The sequence below is a fragment of the Bufo gargarizans genome, chromosome 8, assembly GCF_014858855.1.
Source record: "Bufo gargarizans isolate SCDJY-AF-19 chromosome 8, ASM1485885v1, whole genome shotgun sequence".
NCBI classification, from domain to species: Eukaryota; Metazoa; Chordata; class Amphibia; order Anura; family Bufonidae; genus Bufo; species Bufo gargarizans.
Genome location: NC_058087.1, coordinates 161,393,530 through 161,416,922, shown reverse-complemented (window position 1 = coordinate 161,416,922; position 23,393 = coordinate 161,393,530). Strand labels below are relative to the sequence as shown.

At 38.3% G+C, this 23,393-nt stretch overlaps 1 protein-coding gene across 8 annotated transcripts in view; it reads left to right on the top strand.

The window, feature by feature from the left end:
• The window catches only part of RBFOX1 (RNA binding fox-1 homolog 1), a 333,478-nt gene that overhangs the window by 115,857 nt on the left and 194,228 nt on the right, over positions 1–23,393 (top strand). For all 8 annotated transcript variants that reach the window (XR_006391053.1, XM_044303355.1, XM_044303360.1 and 5 more), the window contains 2 exons: positions 1,012–1,072; positions 10,884–10,937. Coding sequence is in view for 7 of the 8 variants with exons in the window: in XM_044303355.1 (XP_044159290.1) it covers positions 1,012–1,072; positions 10,884–10,937 (115 nt within the window). In the remaining variant the exon portion in view is untranslated. The remainder of the gene's footprint in view (positions 1–1,011; positions 1,073–10,883; positions 10,938–23,393) is intronic.

The following is a 23,393-nucleotide window of genomic DNA, read 5'->3' as shown; positions in this document are numbered from 1 at the left end:
GTTGGCTCAAATTGATAAGGCCATTATGATTTTTATTTTATTTTTTACCACCATTCAGGGAAAATCGATATGCTATCATGAAACACAAGGAAATTCGGCTTTGTAGTGAATAGATTTTTTTCTGAAATACAACACTGTTAGCAATGTTAAAACATTTTTGTGTTTTAGACTTATTTTGGTCAGGTGCAGTATGACTCTATGCTGTTTATCCTCGTTCACCAGAGATATAGCAATATTTTCGAGAACAATAGAATGTCAATATACTATTTAAATACTTTATATGTTTCATTAAAGCCCTATGGAAATTATCCTTCCAGTACCCTTATTAATAAAATTGCTACTTTAGTGGAAAAAACTGTTAACCACAGAGGGGAAAATTACCATTATAGGGGCCTCTTTGTAGTCATCTATGGTCAGCTCTTTTAAAGCACCCTTTATATATATATATATTTTTTTTTTTTGTCAGAAGTTATTTAGCCAAGCTTATGCCATGTTTGTTAGTGCACATGATGACACTGAGATTCTTGTTTGAAGTGGTGAAAGCTTGATAGGGTTTTTACATACCGTGTTTTCAAATAATTTAGTTTTTACTTGGATTTCTTTGTTACTTTGACAGTTTCAGTTCATCCTTATTCCCTTCTCTATTTTTCCATTGCATGCTGCTTCATATAACATTCTTCTTTGATTATTTTAAATATTTATCATTTCAGAGTTCTCATAGAATATGAGCATGATTTTGAATTCTAAATTATGCAAAACCTTTTAATTTCCTTTTAATGTCCCTTTATTAAATTTTAATTGATATGCTGTTGCTTTATTGAAATGATTTGTATTTTTTTAAAGATTGAAGTAAATTTAATTAAAAGTAATTTGATTTGAATTTTTTACACCTTTGTGTATTTTTTACAGTTCTATACAATTATATTAAATAAACATTTTAAATTTAGATGCATGAAAATATCTGGCCTACGCAATCAAAACAAACACTAATTCCCTTTTGTATATGTTCAGGTTAATAATGCCACAGCACGTGTTATGACAAATAAAAAGACATTGAATCCTTACACAAATGGTAAGTATCTACTAGGTTTCTTTTTATATACAATATTTATGTCTATAGATAAATGAAATATACTATTTTGTTAATTATTTAATTGTTAATGCTTTTGCAACTTTATTATTAGTATGTGACAGTCTGTAAATTGATGCAATTTGTTGTAGTCATGTGCATTTTCGGGCCAATTTTGCACATCTAGTTCTTGAAAAGTAATTATAATCTAGTGCAACAAGGAGGTGTGGCTTACAAAGCAAGGTATGACTTTCCAGAAAAGTAGGCATGACCTAATATGTGGCATTTAGAGGCAGAGTTGTCCTACAGTTATGGCATAAAATTCTGTCTCAAACTAAGCCAATCTTTGCTATATAGTTAGGTAAAAGTGTCAAGCCATGCACTAGATGTATCATCCAGCCTGAGCTACTGTTATAAATCCAGTGTATGTCTAGACAGCCTACATTTAGACCATCTAGAGCAGGGATGGACAAACTGTGGCTCTCCAGCTGTTTTAGAAACTACAACTCCCGGTATGCCCAGTCTGCCTGCAGCTATCAGCCTATAGCAGGGCATGATGGGATTTGTAGTTTTTCAACAGCTAAAGAGAAACTATTTGCCCAACACTGATCTAGAGGATTAGTAAACATGCACCAATGTCTAAACACAGAGGTTTTAAAACCCTGAAATATGCTGCCACTATAAAAATTGTGAACTTCATGCACAAAAACTGTTCTAAGAAAAATTGTCAATGTGAAATATAGATTTGCGTTTTTTTTTTTTTATCTCTGATTATATTAGATTGTATTAATAAAATAATTTTAGAACCGTTTTTTTTTTTTTTTTTTTAAAAGTCCAATGCATTCAGGTTAAGCATACCATAGTCTCTTAGTGTTTCCCCAAACTAATGTTATGTGCTGCCATGTTGAAATTCATTGACAATATATTGCATCATATTGATAGAGATTTTAACCCCTTAGTCACCACCAATACATCCTTTTACAGTGGTCACTAAGGGGCCTTAGGCTGGGCTGCTGCCTTTCCAAGGTGGCCTGGTCTAAGCGCTGCACGGGACCCCTGTGAGGTGGAGAGCAAGGGCTCAGATCTCATATTAGAGCCACGCTTCTGCTCTAACAGCCCATATCGGCACTGTTTAATCCCTTATAAGCAGTGACCGAGTTAGCAAACTCCCTTTGTTTTCCATTGGCATCCTACAAATGTAATTGTGAGGTGCCAATGTGTGTACAAGACTGCCCCTTGAGTGTTTTCAAGCAGGCTATGCCTCTCTGGTGCAGCCTGCTGGTCAATGTCAGTATAGAACTGACATAAAAATGCAATGCACTATAGGGATTCAGAATTATATTTTAAAATCAATCTACATATTGCCTGCTACAGTACCTTTGTTGGACTATAGATCTATTTATTAAATTAAAAAAATCCAATCAAAATATGCTTTATTTACATTGAAAATACTTTTTTTCAATAAAAAAAATTGCTGACCCAGAGAATAAAGATATTATGTTATTTATAATTTCTAATGTAAGAACTCAGTGGCAGTATTGCTGTTTGTTTCCCATCTCCCTCCCAGAATAAATAAAAGTTAAACAGAAAATTATGGTCCCCAAACACTATGACACTATTTAAAAATATAACTTGTCCAGTAATAGCAAGTCCTCATATAGCTACAAAGATGGAAAGCTCTTGGAAGGCGACAATGAAAAAAGTAAGAAAAACGTTTGGTCAGTAAGGGCTAAATCAGGGGGTCACTAAGGCGTTAATAAAAAAAAATCAAATTAGAGATGAGTGAATAAATTATTCAATTTTTTTTTTGTTTCAGTAGAATCAGAACTTTTTCAAATTTGCTAGGTAACTCTCCTTTTGTTAAAAACACCTGCATATAAGTGTTGATCGAGCACTGTAGTGCTCAGGGGCTCGGGCCGAACACACTGGGATGTTCGGGTGCTCGACCGAGCACCCGAGTATAATGAAAGTCAATGGGAGAGCCCGAGCATTAAACCAGGTACCCCCTGCTCTGAAGAGGGGAGGGTGCTTAGTTCATAGGAAAATGTCAGAAATTGATGGAAACACCACCGAAATGGTTTGAAACAGCATGGGGAGAATGTCTAGATGCATCTTGGACTCCCAGGTCGCTGCTGGGAATGATTTTGTCCGAATAGTACGCCACTTTTACAGACTAACAATAATACGCACTAAACCGAAGATTAAATCGATTTTAGAGGAAAAATTGTTAGGAAATATTATTTCCTATATATTTACTTCTATATAAAATTCAGCCAAAAATGTTGCTGATTTTCAGAACCGGGCCATGATTAAGAGGGACAGCCGGTGGCATCCTTATTGCGCCGCTAGAGGTGAAATTCGTGGACCAGCTCAACACAAACCACAGTGAAAGCATTTGCCAAGAATGTTTTCATTAATCAACAACGAAAGTCGGAGATTCGAAGACGATCCGACAGGCGATCTGACAGGTGTTATTCCCATGACCCCCCCAGCAGCTTCCGGGAAACTAAAGTCTTTGGGTTCTGGGGGGAGTATGGTTGCAAAGCTAAAACTTAAACTAATTGACAGAAGGGCACCACAAGGAGTGGAGCATGCAGCTTAAGTCTAGGTCTACACGACGACATTTGTCGCGCGACAAAAAGTCGCGCGACAGATAGGGCGCAACAGTTGTCGCATGACATTTTGTTGCACCAATGTCGCGCGACAATTTTTATAATGGCAGTCTATGGTGTCGCACTGCAACATGCGACATGTTGCGACTGCGACGCGACAGTCGCAGAAAAATCCATCTTGAATGGATTTTCTGCGACTGTTGCGTCGCAGTCGCAGCATGTCGCATGTTGCAGTGCGACACCATAGACTGCCATTATAAGAATTGTCGCGCGACATTGGTGCAACAAAATGTTGCGCGACAAATGTCGTCGTCGTGTAGACCTAGCCTAATTTGACTCAACACGGCAAACCTCACCCGGCCCAGACATGGAAAGGATTGACAGATTGATAGCTTTCTCGATACTGTGGGCGATGGTGCATGGACGTTCTGAGTTGGTACCAACGAGACTCCTCCGTGCTAATTAGTTACGTGACCCCCGGCAGGTGAGGATTGTGTTGACCAGACTCTTATGAGAAAGTGCCTGCTGCTTAGTTGACCATCAAAAAATTTATGGTTGAGGATCTGCAGGTGAGCTGACCATCACAAACATTATGGGCAAGGGTCTGCTGCCTAATCACACGTCCCTGTGACGTCGATGATCTATTTGGATGTCTGCCCTATCAACTTCAGATGTTCTTTTATGCGCGGCTAAAATATTGACCACAGGAAAAGGGGAATCAGTGTTTGATTTTAGAGAAACAGCTACCACATCCAAGGGGGCGTGCAAATTATCCACTCTCGACTGTCAGAAGAGGACAGACTGTCAGAAGAGGACACCGTCAATTGAAACATGTAATTTTATAAAAAGTTGTGTAGTGGGGCACACCTACACTTGGATACACATAGGAGATATACTGGAAAATTCAACCATATAGTATATAAATTATACCTTTAATTAAACAGATATTAAACAATCAGTCGCATGCTATAAATTCACATATAAAATAAATAAAATAGATAAAATGCACATTATAAACGGAATTGGGTCTTTCAACTATATAACCGCAATAAATTGCTCACACAGCAAATCTGAAAGGTTGAACTCTATTGCACAGTCCGTAATTTATAAATGTAGAGTAAAATTCATAGAAAAAATTCCAATGTGGTCGGATAGAGGTAAAATGTTTCTCGCTTATATTCAATATAATTGGAGTTCCAAAGTTTTTTACTTTCTATGCATATATTGGTTAAATGCTGGTTTCACTACTCACGGTTAGGCTGGGTGTATTGCGGTTAGCGTGGCGTCCCACGTGTATTCCGCTTGCAAACAGTGATGTAGCTTCCAAAGTAAAGTCCGGGGGATCCTCGGTCATCAATTGCAGGGGTGCCGAACTTAAAACATTTTTTTTGCGTAAAGATTGCTGCCAGATACTGAGATCAAGCAGAGCAGGCAGCAGGATAGCTTTTACTTCGGCGGTCTGTCTTTGCTTTCTCCTGCCAATTATAGTTGATACCGATCCCTCTCTTTACAGAAGATTTAAAGCGCTTCAATGTTCCGATTGTAGATTCGGTTGCATGGGATCCTCTTTCACCAAACGCGTTTCGGAGTTGGCTACGACTCCTTCCTCAGTGGCTAGTTTTCCCATGAAACTGGTCATCTTTTATAGCTGGTTGTCCAGGTGTGGATTAATTCAGATGTATTCAAAACATGACATGGAGTTTTCTGGACAATCACAATGTCATTATAGCAACCACATTTCTATCTATATTTCCAATATAGAGTTTATAAAATTCAATATAATCTATATGTAAAAATGTACTCCACTCACTACTATAAAATGCATTCATCATTATTTCACGTCCTGCGTTATTTCTGCGGTTTTCCTTAATAAACAATCTATATTCTTCATGCGTTTTCCTCAATATCGAATCTATCTGACCCCATATTGTATCCACATAGACCCAGAATGAAATAGATGGGCCATACATGTAATTTTATGTCCTAATTTTTTTTTTGAAGGGCACACGTTAAACAGAAAATGTGGGCCTGGTAAGGTCACTGTCAGAAGCGGACTTCATCTATTGAAAAATAAAATTTTATGTCATAGAAATTTTTTGGAAGCACACACGTTACATATCAGATGTGGGCCTGGTCAGGTCACTGTCAGAAGAGGACACCATCTATTAATAAATTTAATTTTATGTCACAGAAACATTTTGAAGCGCACACGTTACATAGCAGATGTGAAAAAAGTGCAGTGGATGTCACTGATATTTTAGGGATACACACAGTTTAAACAGGAGATGTGGCGCAGATAATTTAACTGTCCGCAGCGGACACTGTCTATGGAAAAAGTGCACTGGATGTCACTGATACTTTAGGGATGACCACACTTTAAACAGGAGATGTGGCGCGGATAATTTAACTTTCCATAGGGGACACAGTCTACGGAAAAAGTGTAGTGGATGTCACTGATATTTTAAGGATGTGCACACTTTAAACAGAAGATGTGGCACAGATAATTTAACTGTCCGCAGGGGACACCATCTACGGAAAAAGTGCACTGGATGTTACTGATATTTTAGGGATGTGCACAATTTACACAGTAGATGTCGAGCGGATAATTTAACTGTCCGCAGGGGAAACCGTCTACGGAAAAAGTGCTCTGGAAGTCACTGATATTTTAGGGATGTGCGCAATTTACATAGTAGATGTGGAGCGGATAATTTAACTGTCCGCAGGGGAAACCGTCTACGGATAAAGTGTACTGGATATCACTGATATTTTAGGGATGCGCACACTTTAAATAGAAGATGTGGCGCGGATAATTTAACTGTCCGGAGGGGACACCACCTACGGAAAAAGTGCTCTGGAAGTCACTGATATTTTAGGGATGTGCACAATTTACACAGTAGATGTGGAGCGGATAACTTAACTGTCCGCAGGGGAAACCGTCTACTGAAAAAGTGTACTGGATATCAATGATATTTTAGGGATGCGCACACTTTAAATAGAAGATGTGGCGCGGATAATTTAACTGTCCGCAGGGGACACCATCTACGGAAATAGTGTACTGGATGTTACTGATATTTTAGAGATGCGCACACTTTAAACAGGAGATGTGGTGCGGATAATTTAACTGTCTGCAGCGGCCTATTACATGGTATTTTGTGCAGGATGCGCTAAATATATATATTGCTGCTGTCACACACAATTGTCATTAAAAGGACTTTTGGGTCTCTGAATAGTTTTCTGTATAAAAATCTTCCTATTACACACCCTACACTGTATGTTCCTTCCTATACACAGCTTTCCCTAACACTGAGCAATTTAGTGTGGGTTGCACGCCAAACATACACTCACCTAAAGAATTATTAGAAACACCATACTAATACGGTGTTGGACCCCCTTTTGCCTTCAGAACTGCCTTAATTCTACGTGGCATTGATTCAACAAGGTGCTGATAGCATTCTTTAGAAATGTTGGCCCATATTGATAGGATAGCATCTTGCAGTTGATGGAGATTTCAGGGATGCACATCCAGGGCACAAAGCTCCCGTTCCACCACATCCCAAAGATGCTCTATTGGGTTGAGATCTGGTGACTGTGGCCATTTTAGTACAGTGAACTCATTGTCATGTTCAAGAAACCAATTTAAAATGATTCAAGCTTTGTGACATGGTGCATTATCCTGCTGGAAGTAGCAATCAGAGGATGGGTACATGGTGGTCATGAAGGAATGGACATGGTCAGAAATAATGCTCAGGTAGCCCGTGGCATTTAAACAATGGCCAATTGGCACTAAGGGGCCTAAAGTGTTCCCAGAAAACATCCCCCACACCATTACACCACCACCACCAGCCTTGCACAGTGGTAACAAGGCATGATGGATACATGTTCTCATTCTGTTTACGCCAAATTCGGACTCTACCATTTGAATGTCTCAACAGAAATCGAGACTCATCAGACCAGGCAACATTTTTCCAGTCTTCAACAGTCCAGTTTTGGTGAGCATGTGCAAATTGTAGTCTCTTTTCCCTATTTGTAGTGGAGATGAGTGGTACCCGGTGGGGTCTTCTGCTGTTGTAGCCCACCTTTCTTTCCCATTCTGACATTCAGTTTGGAGTTCAGGAGATTGTCTTGACCAGGACCACAACCCTATATGCATTTAAGCAACTGCCATGTGATTGGTTGACTAGAAAATTGCATTAATGAGAAATAGAACAGGTGTTCCTAATAATTATTTAGGTGAGTGTATATTGCTGCTGTCATACACAATAGTCCTTACAAGGACTTTTGGGTCTGTGAAACGTTTTTGTACAGAAAAATTATTCAAATACACTCCCTACACTGTCTGTCCTTTCCTTAGCTCAGCTCTCCCTGACTTTGAATGAGTCAAACATGCGTCATCGGGTGCTATATAGCACCCGATGAAGCGTTCCGGACAGTCAATCACTGTAATTCCAGTACCCAACATGGCTACTGGCATTATAGTGAGGGCAGGACTTACCTGAACGTTTATTGGCTGCTTAGCAGCCGCAAAACCTGCAGGGAGGAGTTTCAAGCATTGTGATTGAGCACATGCGGTACTTGGCCGAGTATCGCCATGTGCCGAGCATAGCAATGCTCGAGCCGAACTTGTATTCAGCCGAGCACGATTGTTCAACACTATTGCATATGTTAAGAATCCACACCTGCATATTTTGTGTTTTTTTCCGCCATATATGAATTCACCCTTAGCTTTTTGTTTTCCTTCAGGAAATAAAGTTAATTTGGATATATTTTCCCTAGTAACCTAGAGGGGCATATTAAACCATAGCTGCATATTTTTACTGCTGGGCTTTTCTCCCACATATGAAGCCACCCTTAGCTTTATTTTTTTGAAAATAGTTTAAATAGACCCTCTAGATCCTGAGCAAAGGCCTTTATCTAGCTAAACTAGTTATCTATGTTCTCCATGATAAAGGGCAATCACTCCTAAACAGCTGTCTGCAGATGAGATGCAAGATATGTTTCAAGGTCTATTTAAAAGGTTGGGCATTGATTATCCTGTTTGGAAGGAAAGCTAATTTATATATCTTTCTCCCAAAGAAGCACCTGGCCTATAAGACTCCTCACACTTACTAGACATACCTAAACAGAAAAAAAGTAATTTTAAGTATTTCATTTATCCTTAACTCAAATGAAAGCTTTTTCTAAAGTGATAGCATTGACTTCATTAACTATAATTGATAAGCCAATATCAGCAATAGTATTCACATTTAAAATACAAAAATAATGTCAAATATCAGGATAAATTCAACACAAATGTTGGAATAGGACATTATTAAAACAGCATAAGCATTAGAAAAAAGCAGTGATTTCTCTAATGACCCGCCATTTGCAATGGCAAATGTCAAAGAATAATTGACATTTAATGCACGAAGACAAATATAGCCATTAACACCCACAACAAAGAACTTACCTTCGCAAATGACAACATCAGCCTCCATGGTGGTTATTTTAATAGGACAGTGACATTAGCTCTTCTCACACATGATTAACCCACACATTTATGAGCCAGCACATATCTCTGACAAGATAAAGTAAATTTTAATTGGTGTTATTTTCATCATGATGAATTAAGTCTTTCCTGCATTGACTCCGAAAAAAGTTGGCTAATACAGCCATCAGAAAATGGAGTGGAAAAGAAATGAAATATGAAGGTACTTCTAAGCTGTGTGCATCGACCTGGAGCTGAGAAGAAATTTCATGGACAAATTGAAGACCCGTTAGTGAAACTTGAAATGTGATAAAGATCCTTAGACTTCTTGACAGAATTGTCTGAAGGATATGAGAATGATTAAAACCATTCATCTCTTTGGCAGGATTCAATCACATTGCTGCAAAGTTCTTAATTATAAAATATCACAAAAATATACAATGACTTGATTGAAATGTTGGCACAACTCAAGGTTTCTATTATGCTGAAAAGAATAGTGTCTTATCCATTTACTACCAATGCTGGGTAAAATATTATGTTACAGAAAGTCATTTTACACATAGCTAAGTGTATATTTTACATGAGCATTTCTAGCAGATTATTGAGGTGAAGTTTTGCAAAACTTTTACTTTTGTAAGTATGCATTTCTTTTTCAATAGTTGTATACAAGCAGTTATGAATTGGCCTAGTTTTATAGTAGGTTGAACATCGCTTATTCTGTTGTCTCAACCATTTTCACATATTTATATGCAAAAACAGATATTTGTTTATTTATTTTCATCCCCTTCCCTACCGTTATGAATTACTTATGAAATGCTCAAAAAAAACTGACATCTAAAATGACCCCTATAATGCAATGCTACCAATCTGTTTGACCCAAAAAGTTCTTTCCAGACAATTTCAGTGCCTTAGCTCATACTTTCTAAAATTTGACTTCGAATAACTCATGTGCTACATGGCAATTGCAGCTCAAGTATCTGCTAGATATATTTACTCAGTTGGTTCAGATACTGTAAATAATGTGTATGATGCTTCAATATTATCCAATCTTTCACGTACATGCTTGAGCCAAGAACAAGCACATGCCGAATGCATTTAACAATGTTGGACCACCTAACCACTTTTGTTTTGCCCATATACATGCCACCTAATAAATGATGAAAGTAGATCTGAACATGCAAATTGCACATATACAGAAAAAATATTATTCTACCTACACAAGAATCAACACACTGCACTATTACAGTTTTGGCTCATTCATGCAAGTAACATTTTGTGTGCAGCCCATGAATTACACTGAGGCACCATCTACTTCAATCAAAGAACCAGAGTTGGAGTGGCAGAACAATGATTCAGCAAGACACTTTGTCTACCTGAAATGTCCAGTAGACACTTGAGAGGTCATTTTGAATGCCACACAGGAGGTTTTTTTTTTTTTTTAAGTTTATTTAAGGGCATAGTCAGTGCTCTAATTAACTGATCTAACTATATAACTTTAGAAAGATCTTTGCAATTTAAGGCAAAGTGGTAGAAATGCTTTCTAAGGATAAATCCTGGTGATAGAGCCCCACATTGGTAGATAACTCTTACTAGTAGGTTTCCATAATTTAGGCTTTATGTATGCCTAATGTATGCACCCTATAAATGTTCAAAACATTAAAATGGCTAATACAAATCAAATGTATTTTATACATTGCTTATTATGCATTTAACATATCATTACAATTTTTTTTTATAGGGTGGAAGTTAAACCCTGTTGTTGGTGCAGTTTACAGTCCTGAATTCTATGCAGGTAAGTGTCAAATCAACTTAGTTTTAAAATGTTTCAAATAAAATTGTAAATGGACAGTGGATGCTGTTATAACGGCTGATACAGATTAACAAATAGAATAAGCAAAAATGAAATAGGGATATTTGCTACACTGATTGTTTTGTTATACATTATGTCTTATTAACCTCTTAAGGACCCTCGCCATACATATACGGTACTGGTGGACGTGACTTGAGGACCAGCACCATACATGTACAACAAGCTGATCGGGCGGGTGCAGGAGCTGTGCCCGCCCGATCAGCAGCACAGACCCGGCAGTCACTGACTGCCAGGTCCCTGCTACATATGCCGGCATTGGTGAAAACCCTTGTATGTACAGGTACCCTCTGCTTCCCCATCGGGTCCCCGCGCTGCAGTGGAGGGGACCCGATGTTAGAAGGCAAACCCGATGCCTTCCATAGGCATCAGGGCTTGCCTTCTATGGAAGCCTATGGGTTCCAGCCCTTAGCATTTTTCATAATAAAAAATAAAGTTTCAAGTAAAAAAATAAAATTTTTCTAAATAAAACACATACAATCGTTAAAAAAAAGAAAAACTGAAATATTGTGTATTGCTGTGGATCTACACCTACCTGATCTACAAAAATATCACATGATCCACCACCTCACCTGAACACCGTAGAAAAAACTAAAATAAAAACTGCTAAAACAATAATTTTAACGGAAATGGAACGAATCCGTTTTGCAGCCCATAGACCCCTATTATTATGAAATGAATAACGGAATGCCAATAAAGGCATTCCGCTATGCATTCTGTCATAGAATTGTGTTATGATCCATGGTAATGGAATCCATAACTCAATTCTGCTTTTACCACCAAACAAATCAAAATATGAAACTTACTCATCTCTAGTTATCACCACATAAAGTGACACATGTCAGATTTGCAAAAAATGGCCTGGTCCTTAAGGTGAAAAATGGCAGGGTCCTGAAGGGGTTAGATTCAAATTGTCTGATACATTTTCTGAAAAAATGGCTGTGATGTCCCTATTTGCCAATCAAAGCTTAGTCTTTATTGGGAAAACTAACCTGATTGGTTGCTATAGGCAAAAAGGCCTGATTTACTATGGAGAATACAAAATAATTGTGTTGCAAATTGCACCAAAATTTGGGAATTCATGACATGCGCAAAAGCTAATATATTCAGTAGACTCTTTACACCTTCCTCAGTGGTGTCTAGGAATGGTTATGCAATTAAAGTTTATCTTAATGGTATCATTTCTACAGCATGTTCATGGATTACCAAACCCCATTGAAATCAATAGGCCAATGGCAGAAATTTTTGCAACAACTATAAACATTTCCTATGGGTTGGGGAAATGGTGTTGGCCACAGTGTACACGTGTTAAGGGATTTTCAAATTCTTATCAATGTCCACACCATTTTTTGCAGGTATCCAGTAGCCATATGTAGGTCCATGCCTTTATTTTTGCCAAGATACTTACATGTGTGCCATTTCTTGATACTAAGCGCTGGTGTATATGTCTGATAGACAAGATGTGACAGAAAAAAGAGAAATGTGTCTGATATGTTTAGCAATTTGCTCAAAGATTATCATGTCATAAGCATCATTCAGATATGCTTAGCTCTATGTTTGTCATATCTCTAAAGGCATATATGCATTCACGTATGTTATATGTTACAACAGTGTTGATCATTTAGCTTCAATGAATGAAATCAAGCTAATTATGCCTTCTACAGTACATGGCAAATCTCTGGATAGACTTTCTATCTGACATTTTGTAGTGTAAATCATGCTAAATATGTTTGAGGTCCCTCCCCTTTTGCTCTTTCCACTTTTTTACCAGTATCTTGAGCAAATGTAAAATCCCCAAAATATGCCACTTTTGTACTCCAGAAAACTGGCTTACAACTTTGATAAATTCCAGTGTATATGTTTAATATCATCTAACTAAATCAGATATTCTGAACTGAAAATTTCTGGACATCAAGCAAAGGCATTTTTTTTTTCTTCCCTTGTCTTAATATTGACTGAAAGCCTTGAGAGCACTGATCATTCTGTCAAATTCTGTATAATTTTTACATCTATGCTCCCAGACTGATTAATCTACACACAGACACAATACCGAGCAGTTTTGTTCTGGAAGCCAACATATAAAATGAATATTTGATGCATATAAAGTACTTTTCATTTTGTTCTTTATGTCTTAGGGCATAGTCCATGATTTGTCAAATGTTCATAGGAGTCTATATGATGTTGGCGTGATGTAGTGGGACATTTCTAGATGACTATCAGTGTAACTTGATAAAGGCATTAAACCTGAATTGACCCCTTTTGGCAAAATAGAAGAAATTTGTAAAATGGAACTGTAGAGATCATATCATTTCTCGGGCAAGATCTATAATGCTGCTTAACATTTAAAGAAGAGTGTTATGCATTTTCAAACCTTTAAAAATAGGCAAGCATGGATGATATCAATTTTTGAGTAGTGAAATTATACAGCTCTTTCATTTTGTGTGATAAAGAATTATTAAATGCTTAACAATATCATACAATTTTTATTATCTTGTTCTATTTAACCCCTCATGACTGGAGAGCTTACAACCCTTGAAGCCAGAAAAATATCCAGCTTTTTACCAATTCTAACATTCCATAATTGTTCTATTGCTTAGTCTGCCCAGATATTTATATATATTTTTTTAAATAAATGCTGTTTTTTCTTGATACCATATTGGAAATAATATAGTAAAATTTATTACGCATTAGGTCTCATATACATAACCTAATTAGGATTTGTATCACAGATACTCAATACGATGAAAATGCCGAAAGACCATACTTAGGGTCCATTCACACATCCATAAGTGTTTTGCGGATCCGCAAATTGCGGATCCGTAAAACACGGACACCTGCAATGTGCAATCCGCAATTTTTGGACCGCACATCACAGACACTATAATAGAAAATGCCTTTTCTGGTCCGCAATTGCGGACAAGTATAGGACATGTTCTATTTTTTTCAGGAACGGAATTGCGGATCCTGAAAAACGGATCCTGAAAAAACGGGTGCGGATCCCGAAAATTCGGATCCTGAAAATGCGGATTTGCTTCTGTTCCAGCCCCATTGAAAGTGAATGGGTCCGCCAATTGCGGAACGAATGCAGACCCAAATTAAGGACGTGTGAATGGACCCTTAATCTGCATAAACAATGAGGAGCATTCTCTGGTGGATGTTATATATATATTTTCACATAGTAATCCTGTTTTTAGTACTTGGCCTGAAATATAGCATTTTAATGTTATTTTAATCTTTGTTGAGCTTTCTGAACATGTAAAGGCTTCTTTTATGAGAAATAATTAAAAGAGTATTCTCATCTCTAACATTGATAGCATATCTCAAGGATATGCTATCAATGTCAGATAGGTGTGGTTCCACCTCTATGACCTACTTCTATTTGCAGTACATGTTTAACCCCCTAAAGTTAATGGGGAACAGTCATGCATGCAAAGCCACCCTCCAATCACCATAATGGAGGTTAAAAAATTAGAAAAGAGCTGTCTCAGTTATTTCTGGCAGTCCTATAACAGTGTATGGACAGGTGGCTATGCATGTGTGGTGTGAATTCCAATCACTCCTATGGGACTTCTGAAAATAGCTAAGCACATGCAAGGTATGCTCTCATTCACTTCAGGGCCCCATTCTGAAGATAGGTGCTGGTCTCACCTTTGGGACCCTTTTACTATCTGACATTGATAGCATATCCTAGTTATATGCCATCAATGTCTTAGATGAGAATACTAGTGTTGAGCGAGCATGCTCGACCAAATACCAGTTTGGCTCGAGCATCGCTATGCTTGGCACATGGCGGTACTCGGCCTAGTACCGCATCTGCTCGAGCGCAATGCTCAGGCTCCTCCACGCATGTTTTGCGGCTGCTAAGCAGCAAATAAACATGCAGGTAAGTGCTTACCTCACTGTAAGGCCAATAGCCATGTTGGGTGCTGCCATTACAGTGATTGGCTGGCTATATAGCACCCTATGACGTGTGTTCGGCTTTTTCAAAGTCAGGGAGAGCTGAGCATAGGAAGGGACAGACAGTTTAGGGAGTGTAATTGATTATTATTTCTGTACAAAAACATTTCACAGACCCAAAAGTCCTTGTAAGGACTATTGTCTGTGACAGCAGCAATATATGTTTGTAGCGCAACCTGCGCTAAATTGCTCAGTGTTAGGGAGAGCTGTGCAAAGGAAGGGAAAGACATTGAAGGGAGTGTAATAGGAAGATTTTTATACAAAAAACTTTTCAGAGACCCAAAAGTCCTTTTAAGGACAGCAGCAATATATATTTTGAGAGCATCCTGCGCAAAATACAGTGTAATAGGTTGCTGCAGACAGTTAAATTATCCGTGCCACATCTTCTGTATAAACTGTGCGTATCCCTAAAATATCATTGACATCCAGTGCACTTTTTCCGTAGACGGTGTCGGCTGCAGACAGTTAAATTATCCGCGCCACATCTCCTGTTTAAAGTGTGCGTATCCCTAAAATATCAGTGACATCCAGTAAACTTTTTTCATAGACGGTGTCCTCCGCGGACAGTTAAATTATTTGCGCCACATCTCCTGTTTAAAGTGTGCACATCCCTAAAATATTATTGAAATCCAGTTCAATTTTTCCATAGACTGTGTCCGCTGCGGACAGATAAATTATCCGTGCCACAATCTCCTGTTTAAAGTGTGCACATCCCTAAAATATCAGTGACATCCAGTGCACTTTTTCCATAGATGGTGTCCGCTTATGACAGTCACCTAACCAGGGCCACATCTGCTATGTAACATGTGTGCGTAAAAAAAAATTCTGTGACATAAAATAAAATTTTTCAATAGATGGTGTCCGCTTCTAACAGTGACCTGACCAAGCCCACAACTGCTATGTAACGTATGCTCTTCTATAACATAAAATTACATTTTTCAATAGACGGTGCCTGCTTTTTACAGTGACCTGACAAGGCCCACATCTGCTCTATAACGTGTGCGCTTTAAACATTTTATGTGACATAACATAACATTTTTCAATAGACGGCGTCCTCTTTTGACAGTGACCTGTCCAGGCCCACATCTGCTGTGTAATGTGTGCGCTTCTAAAAATTTTCTGTGACATAAAATTACATTTTTCAATAGATGGTGTCCTCTTCTGACAGTCGGAAGAGGGTAATTTGCATGCCCCCCGCATACCTTGCATGGATGTGGTAGCCGTTTCTCAGGCTCTCTCTCCGGAATCAAACACTGATTTCCCTTTACCCGTGGTCACCATTTTAGGGGCATAAAAGAACATCTAGTTGATAGGGCAGACATTCAAATAGATCATTGATGTCACGGGATGTTTGATCAGGCAAAAGTTATCTAGAGTCAGCAAAGCAGCAGAAGGCCCTCGCCCATAATGTTTGTGATGGTCAGCTCACCTGTAGACCCTCAACCATATTTTTTCAATGGTCATCTAAGCAGCAGGCACTCTCCCATAAGAGTCTGGTCAACACAATCCTCACCGCCGGGGGATCACGTAGCTAATTAGCACGGAGGAGTCTCGTTGGTTATCGGAATTAACCAGACAAATTGCTCTACCAACTCAGAACATCCATGCACCATCACCCACAGAATCGAGAAAGAGCTATCAATCTGTCAATCTTTTCCTTGTCCGGGCCGGGTAAAGTTTGCCGTGTTGAGTCAAATTAAGCCGCAGACTCCACTCCTGGTGGTGCCCTTCCTTGAATTAGTTAACTTTTTAGCTTTGCAATCATACTTCCCCCGGAACCCAAAGACTTTAGTTTCCCAGAAGCTGCTTGGCGGGTCATGAGAATAACGCTGTCGGATCACCTGTCGGATCGTCTTTGAACCTCCGACTTTTGTTGTTGATTAATGAAAACATTCTTGGCAAATGCTTTCACTGTGGGTCGTCTTGCACTGGTCCACAAATTTCAGCTCTAGCAGCGCAATACGGATGCCACCGGCCATCCCTCTTAATCATGGCCCCAGTTCCGAAACTCAACAAAACTTTTGGCTGAACTTTCACTTTATATACAAGTAAATATATAGGAAAGATTGTTTCCTAACAATTTTTCCTCTAAAATCGATTTCATCTTTGGTTTTGTGCGTATTATTGTCAGTCTGTAAAAGTGGCGTACTAATCGGACAAAATTGTTTTCCAGCAGTGACCTGGGAGTCCAAGATGCATCCAGACATCCCCTTCATGCTGTTCCCGAACCATTTCAGTGGTGTTTCCATCAATTTCTGATATTTTCCTATGATTTAGGCACCCTCCCTTCTTCAGAGCAGGGGGTACCTGGTTTAATGCTTGGGTTCTCCCATTGACTTTCATTATTCTCGTGTGCTCGGTCGAGCACCCGAACATAACAAAGTGTTCAGCCCGAGCCCCAGAGCCCCTGAGCACTATGGTGCTCAATCAACACTAGAGAATACACCTTTAAAGAGTTTGTCCATCCACTTTGTTGAGAGCTGTGTAAAATAATAACTTAAGCCATACTATCCTATGCATTACATTAAGACCTGTCTCATCCAGTGATTGGCTAAACAGTTATTTCCTGAATGTTGAGAGGGACCAGTAGAAATAAATAGAGACACAGAAAATGGGAAGCATCAAAGGATTGTTAAGGTAAGTATGGATTAAACGTTGTAGCTTTAAAAACAAAAAACTAATTTATTTTGATCAGTCAACACCTTTATTCACTGTATAAAGTTAAGCAACATTCTCTCATGCTTAAACTACATTGCAAATGTTAGTTTTAAATCCGTTGTTGCAGTTCTTAAAACCAATTGCTTCCCAATTTAAGCAAATGAGAACTTAAGTTTCAGAACTCTTTAGAAATCTCTTTGTCTTAATGAAAAATAACTCTGTGCTCCAATCTCATAATTATAGATTTTTTTTATTTCAATTTTATGCAGAATTAACAACCTAACTTTTAATTGTCTTCTCATTGAGGGCAGAGGGAGTTCACATATTTGGTAAATTACAATCAATATTTTCAATCTTTGCTTAAGTAATTTTCCTAATTTAGCACATATTTTCTAACATTTATTTTTTTCTTTTAATTATAAAATGTCAAGTTATAGATTTTTTTTTTTAAAGCCACTTGAATTCCCAAGTGCATTTTACTGCTAGCACAAGGGAGACATTTGAGCTTTTCTAATGGGAACCTTTAATTACCATTATAACAGTATTCATTTAGAATTATGAATCATGTTTTATTGTCCTTAACAGTACTTGAAGAATGCACTACAGTTTTATATATAAAATCTCTCTACATGAATATGACACATTATTTTATATATTAGAACTGTTATTAAAAATACTACTATCATAGTGTCATTAAAATAGGGTAGGGAAAAATAAATTGGTCACTTTAGTATATGTTGTATCCTTTAATTTATATACACTTTCTATTTTCATAATCCTTTAAACAGAACACTAGACAGACCCTTGACCAAAGTCCCAATTTGCCCTGCATTTATTGCACTGAACACCATAAGGACTCATGCATAAAACATAAAATAAGACAGATTCATATAAAGTCCATTAGAGAAAAAACAGCACTGATTTCTAGGGCATAAAAATTTAACATGCGACCAAAAAGCAGCACCGCAGGAACACAACATTTATTAAAACATAATAAAAAACTGATACATTGGGTTGTGTGTTGTGCTTACTTGAAGTGGAGTGCATGCCTTCTGTCTTTGATGTTCTTTGAATCTCTGAGTAAGGCATCTTTCCTTAGATTTGGAACACTATATTTGTTTTTCTTGAAATGTTCCTTTAGTCTGAAAAAAGTCCAAAACAGAGCCAAGTCTATCAGTAAGTCAACAAGAGGAGCTTCACTCTCCTCTAAGTCACAGCAATTCAATCATGCAGAATTCAAAGGTAAAATTCATACTGATGTTTAGTGAGTCATTATGTCTTATAACTCATATACCCACAACTCATAGATGAAACACCTATATATCTTTTTATTTCATACAAAATCACTAGTTACATGGATAGCTTCAAATTTTTGAAGGACGCCAAGCCCAACTTATTCTTGACAATATAATAATAGCAAAGACAAGTGCACTCTTTGGACTTACTAAACCCTGTCTGAGCCCGAAGCACCGTGCCAACGTTTCTCAAGTAGCTCGGGTCCTAACACTCACCTACCTGAGCCATATGGGCAATACCAGGGGCGAATTACAGGAGTGTGAGATCCGACTCACAGACAACTCACCAGTTACCTCCAGCATGTAACCATGCTTGCAATGGGAGGAGAGAGGAGTCTGTGAGTCCCACTCAAGACTGGCTGATATGGCCCAGGCCTTGCATGTGCACTTAAATGTAGCCTGTGGATGGAAAACAAGTACATTTAAATTGGAGTTTATACACCTTCATGCATCTCTATATGCAAACAAACTGAAAAAAATGGCGTGGTGTTAAACAGGCAGGAAGTGCTCAAACCCATATGCAGTTGTGCATATATATACAGGGGAGCAAATCCTGCACTTGTGGCCCGATGTTAATGGCGATACCCAGCAAAAATGCATACAGTGGAGGATGCCCGCAGCGGATCATAAGTACCACAATAGACATCCTACACAAGATAGCAATTATGTGGATGTGATAACCAATATAACAATATAATAGCAAAGACAGGTGCACTCTGCGCACTAACTAAACCCTCAAACTGATGTTAAAATTGAGAGATTAGCTAACATATCCTACTGTGGAGGACATGTCGGAGCCCGAGCACAGCATCAAGGTTTCTCATGTAGTTTGGGTCCTAACACTCATGTTCCTGAGCCATATGGGCAATACTAGGGCCAGAGGGTGAATTACAGGAGCATGAGGTCCGACTCACAAACAACTCACCATTTACCTCCAGCATGTAGCCATGCTTGCGATTGGAGGAGGGAGGAGGCTGCGAGTTCCACTCAAGACTGGCTGATATGGCCCAGGCCTCGTAGGTGGACCTAAATGTAGCCTGTGGATGGAAAACAGGCACATTTAAATTGGAGTTTATACACCTTTGGGGATCGCCATTAGCAAGTCAAGGATTTGCTCCCCTGTATATATATATATATATATATATATATATATATGCACAACTGCATATAGGTTTGAGCACTTCCTGCCTGTTTAACACCACACATTGTTTTTCAGTTTGCCAACTTATTCTTGGCCTCCTCCCCCGCCAAGAGAGGGTTGGAGGCCAAGAAGATGATGAGCTTGGCATCCTTCACAAATTGTAATATTCCTTTAGTAGCATCAAAGGACTTCTATCACTACCAACAAATACTCTATCGCATAGAACAGGGCATACGAGTCTAATCCCTAGGGGTCTGACTACTGGGATTCTCATAATCATGAAAATGGAGGTCCCAGAGTCATTTTTGGAGAATAGAGTGGTGGTGCACATACATAGCAGCAATCATATATTTATAGACTGTCTTATGCATAAGTAATAAGTGGTGTTATTGTGGAAAACCATTTAATTTGTGCTATCTCCGTATTTAAAAATACATGTGTATGCAGAGAGGTTGTTCCTTCCTGGGGTCCATTTTTGAAGATGCCTCGGTGTGAGCGGATCCATGATGGGGATCATCATACTTACCTGATCTCTGCAACTGTAATCCACCTACATCCCTACACCTCGAGCGCTGCTGATCTTGAGTCTTCCCACAACAACATCCGGTTTGAATAGGTTCATGGGGCCACTGCACCCAATGACTGGCTTCAGTAGTGATGAATCACCTATTTATCAGGGTCGCATGACACTTGGGTGAAACCTTGCTGCTGTGGCCATTCATTGCCTGCAGCCACTATGTATCCCATGGCAAACAAGATATTGACACAAAGAGACACAACACCTTTGAAACTCAAGGGAGAGTGATAGAACTTGAGCATAGCAGTAGTGTTGTTAGCGAATATTCTAATATCAAATTTTAATCGCGGATATTTGCACTTCGAGAATTCACGAAGATGTAGAATATAGTGCTATATATTCGGAATAGCAAATATTCAAGATTTTTTTTTTCATCAGTAACCTCCCTTTTTGCTTGTGGCCAATGAGAAGGCTGCAATATATTCGTCAGAGCTTAGCAACATCCCTAGCAACCAATAGAAAAGTTGCCTACCCCATTACTATATAAGAAACTCCCTAGCAGCCATTTTCTGCAGTTTTTTTGCCGTTCTGAGAGAGAGAGAGTAGTGACATTCCTATTCCTTATCCAATTAAATTAGATAGTTAGCTCATATATATAATATAATACAGATAGTTAGTGGGAGTCAGTGTAGGTTCAATCAAGAAAATAATGACAGGATAACACATATTTAAGAATTTCACGAATTTCGCAAATTTATCACAAATATTAGACCAAAATTTTGCGAAATATAGCAAAAACGAATATTGCACATGTTGCTTATCATTGCATAGCAGTAGCGATCAGGTAAGTATAATTTCTACTGCAGGTCCGACCACATGCCTCCACAGACCCCCAGGAATGAACAAATCCATTAAGGTCTATGAATGCTACACAATGAAGAAATCAATATACATTGTGTTCATAGAGGCTGAATGAATATGTTTGTATAATGAATATTGAGTACTAATATTAACCTATTACATTTAATACATTTTGTATTTTGTTACCTAAACACTTCCTAGAAAATTATAAACCTAACATTAACACAATGATCTGCCTTGTGACTCAGTAACTCTTCTATTATATATGTTTGCTACATTTTTTATGTATAGCTCAAAATAGCTTACTGCAGAGGAATGAACTGATACAAAGACCAGACATTAAAATAGATCTACAATTATACCATAAAGGCGCTGAGCAGATATATCTATGTATGGATCATTGGTCCACATGAATAAGACATAAGTGAATTAGCCATGAACCCTGATCCCTTACAACTATATACATTATATGACAAAATTAGGCTACTACAGTGTAGACAGGAAAAACAGAGCAAAGTGTAGGTTGTGGTTATGTAGTTAGGTCTCATGATGTCACAACCCAATTTGCAGACTAGTAATGCATCCATTTCTGAGCTTAAAGGGTTGTTCAAGCTATTTTTCTTTTAAATAAAGAGGCTGCTTCAAACAAAATAATTAAAAAAATATATATACTCACCATCTCAAACCCCCTCTGAGACTGCTGCTGCTCTTATCCTTCCCAGTGCTGTAGCCATGATGTGCCCATATACAACATGTGATAGCTTCAACCAATTATTGTAGGGTCATGTATGGATACTCTGCAGTCAGATAAACAAGACCCTGGCAGGGAGTATGGAGCAGCAGCACTGGAATGGATTGGATGGTTTGTAAAAATTTTCCCTATTCTAACAGCAACCCTTTTTTATTAACTCAGACAACCGCTTAAAGCTGTGGTTATGGCTTTTTTTCGCTAAGGTCTTTATTGGGCAGATCTTTACATATGTGTCATCTTCACTAATTAAAAAAAATTAAGCTTTGCTTTTTTTTATTATTACTAGTGTTGAGTGCAACTGTCATTTCACTGGCTTCTTACAAATAAATTAGCAAAGTAATTTGTCACAAAGCTAATTTTTCTATAAAATTTGGCAAAGTAGCCAAATCAAATTTTAGAGAACTTCGCTCAACACTAAATATTATAGTTATCGCCTTTGTTATAGACCCTTAAGCTGCATTTACGCCAGCCAATAATTGTCCAGATCATCATGAAAGACCGTTCCCGAGAATCTACCCATTTAAATGTGCTGCTGATAATCTGATGAATGAGAAAAATGCTCGTTCATCGGGTGATCTTGTCGTTCATGCAGGCACCACTGATCATAGTTTCTGGGCAACAGATCATATGATCTAAACAGAGATCTATTGTTCAGAAACCATGAATCTGTATGAGGGTGAGGGATCAAAATAGTGATCTCTCGTTCTCTTACAGTGAAGGGGATCACTGCATATAAATGCAGAGTTCTCCTTAACTGAATGAGCAGCCGACTGTCAGGAAGGAAAGCTTCCTTCCAGACAATCAGCTGCAGAGTTCTCCCATCTAAATCCACCTTTACTCTCTTATTTTATATTTATCTGCAACATATGAGTTTCAGTGACAAACTTAGATCCAATCTGGAACTTGCCAAGTTGTTTTTGCTATGGTTCAGTGGCTGATATTTGCAAGAAGGATAAAGACTACTTGAAATCAGCATCCTTAATTTTAAAGGAGTGAAAGTTGGGCTAAACAAGTGAGAAGGGATATGATAAAACAGTAAAAAAAAAGTATTTACCCATTTATTTCCCTCCCATTCTAGCTCTGCTATTCCTGACCCCCACCAGTCTCTTGTCATTTGGCTTCAGTGGAAAGCCTGTACCCCTACATAACCGCTATAATTAATAATTGAGGTTAAAGGAGCATCCTAAAGTTCTTATTGATG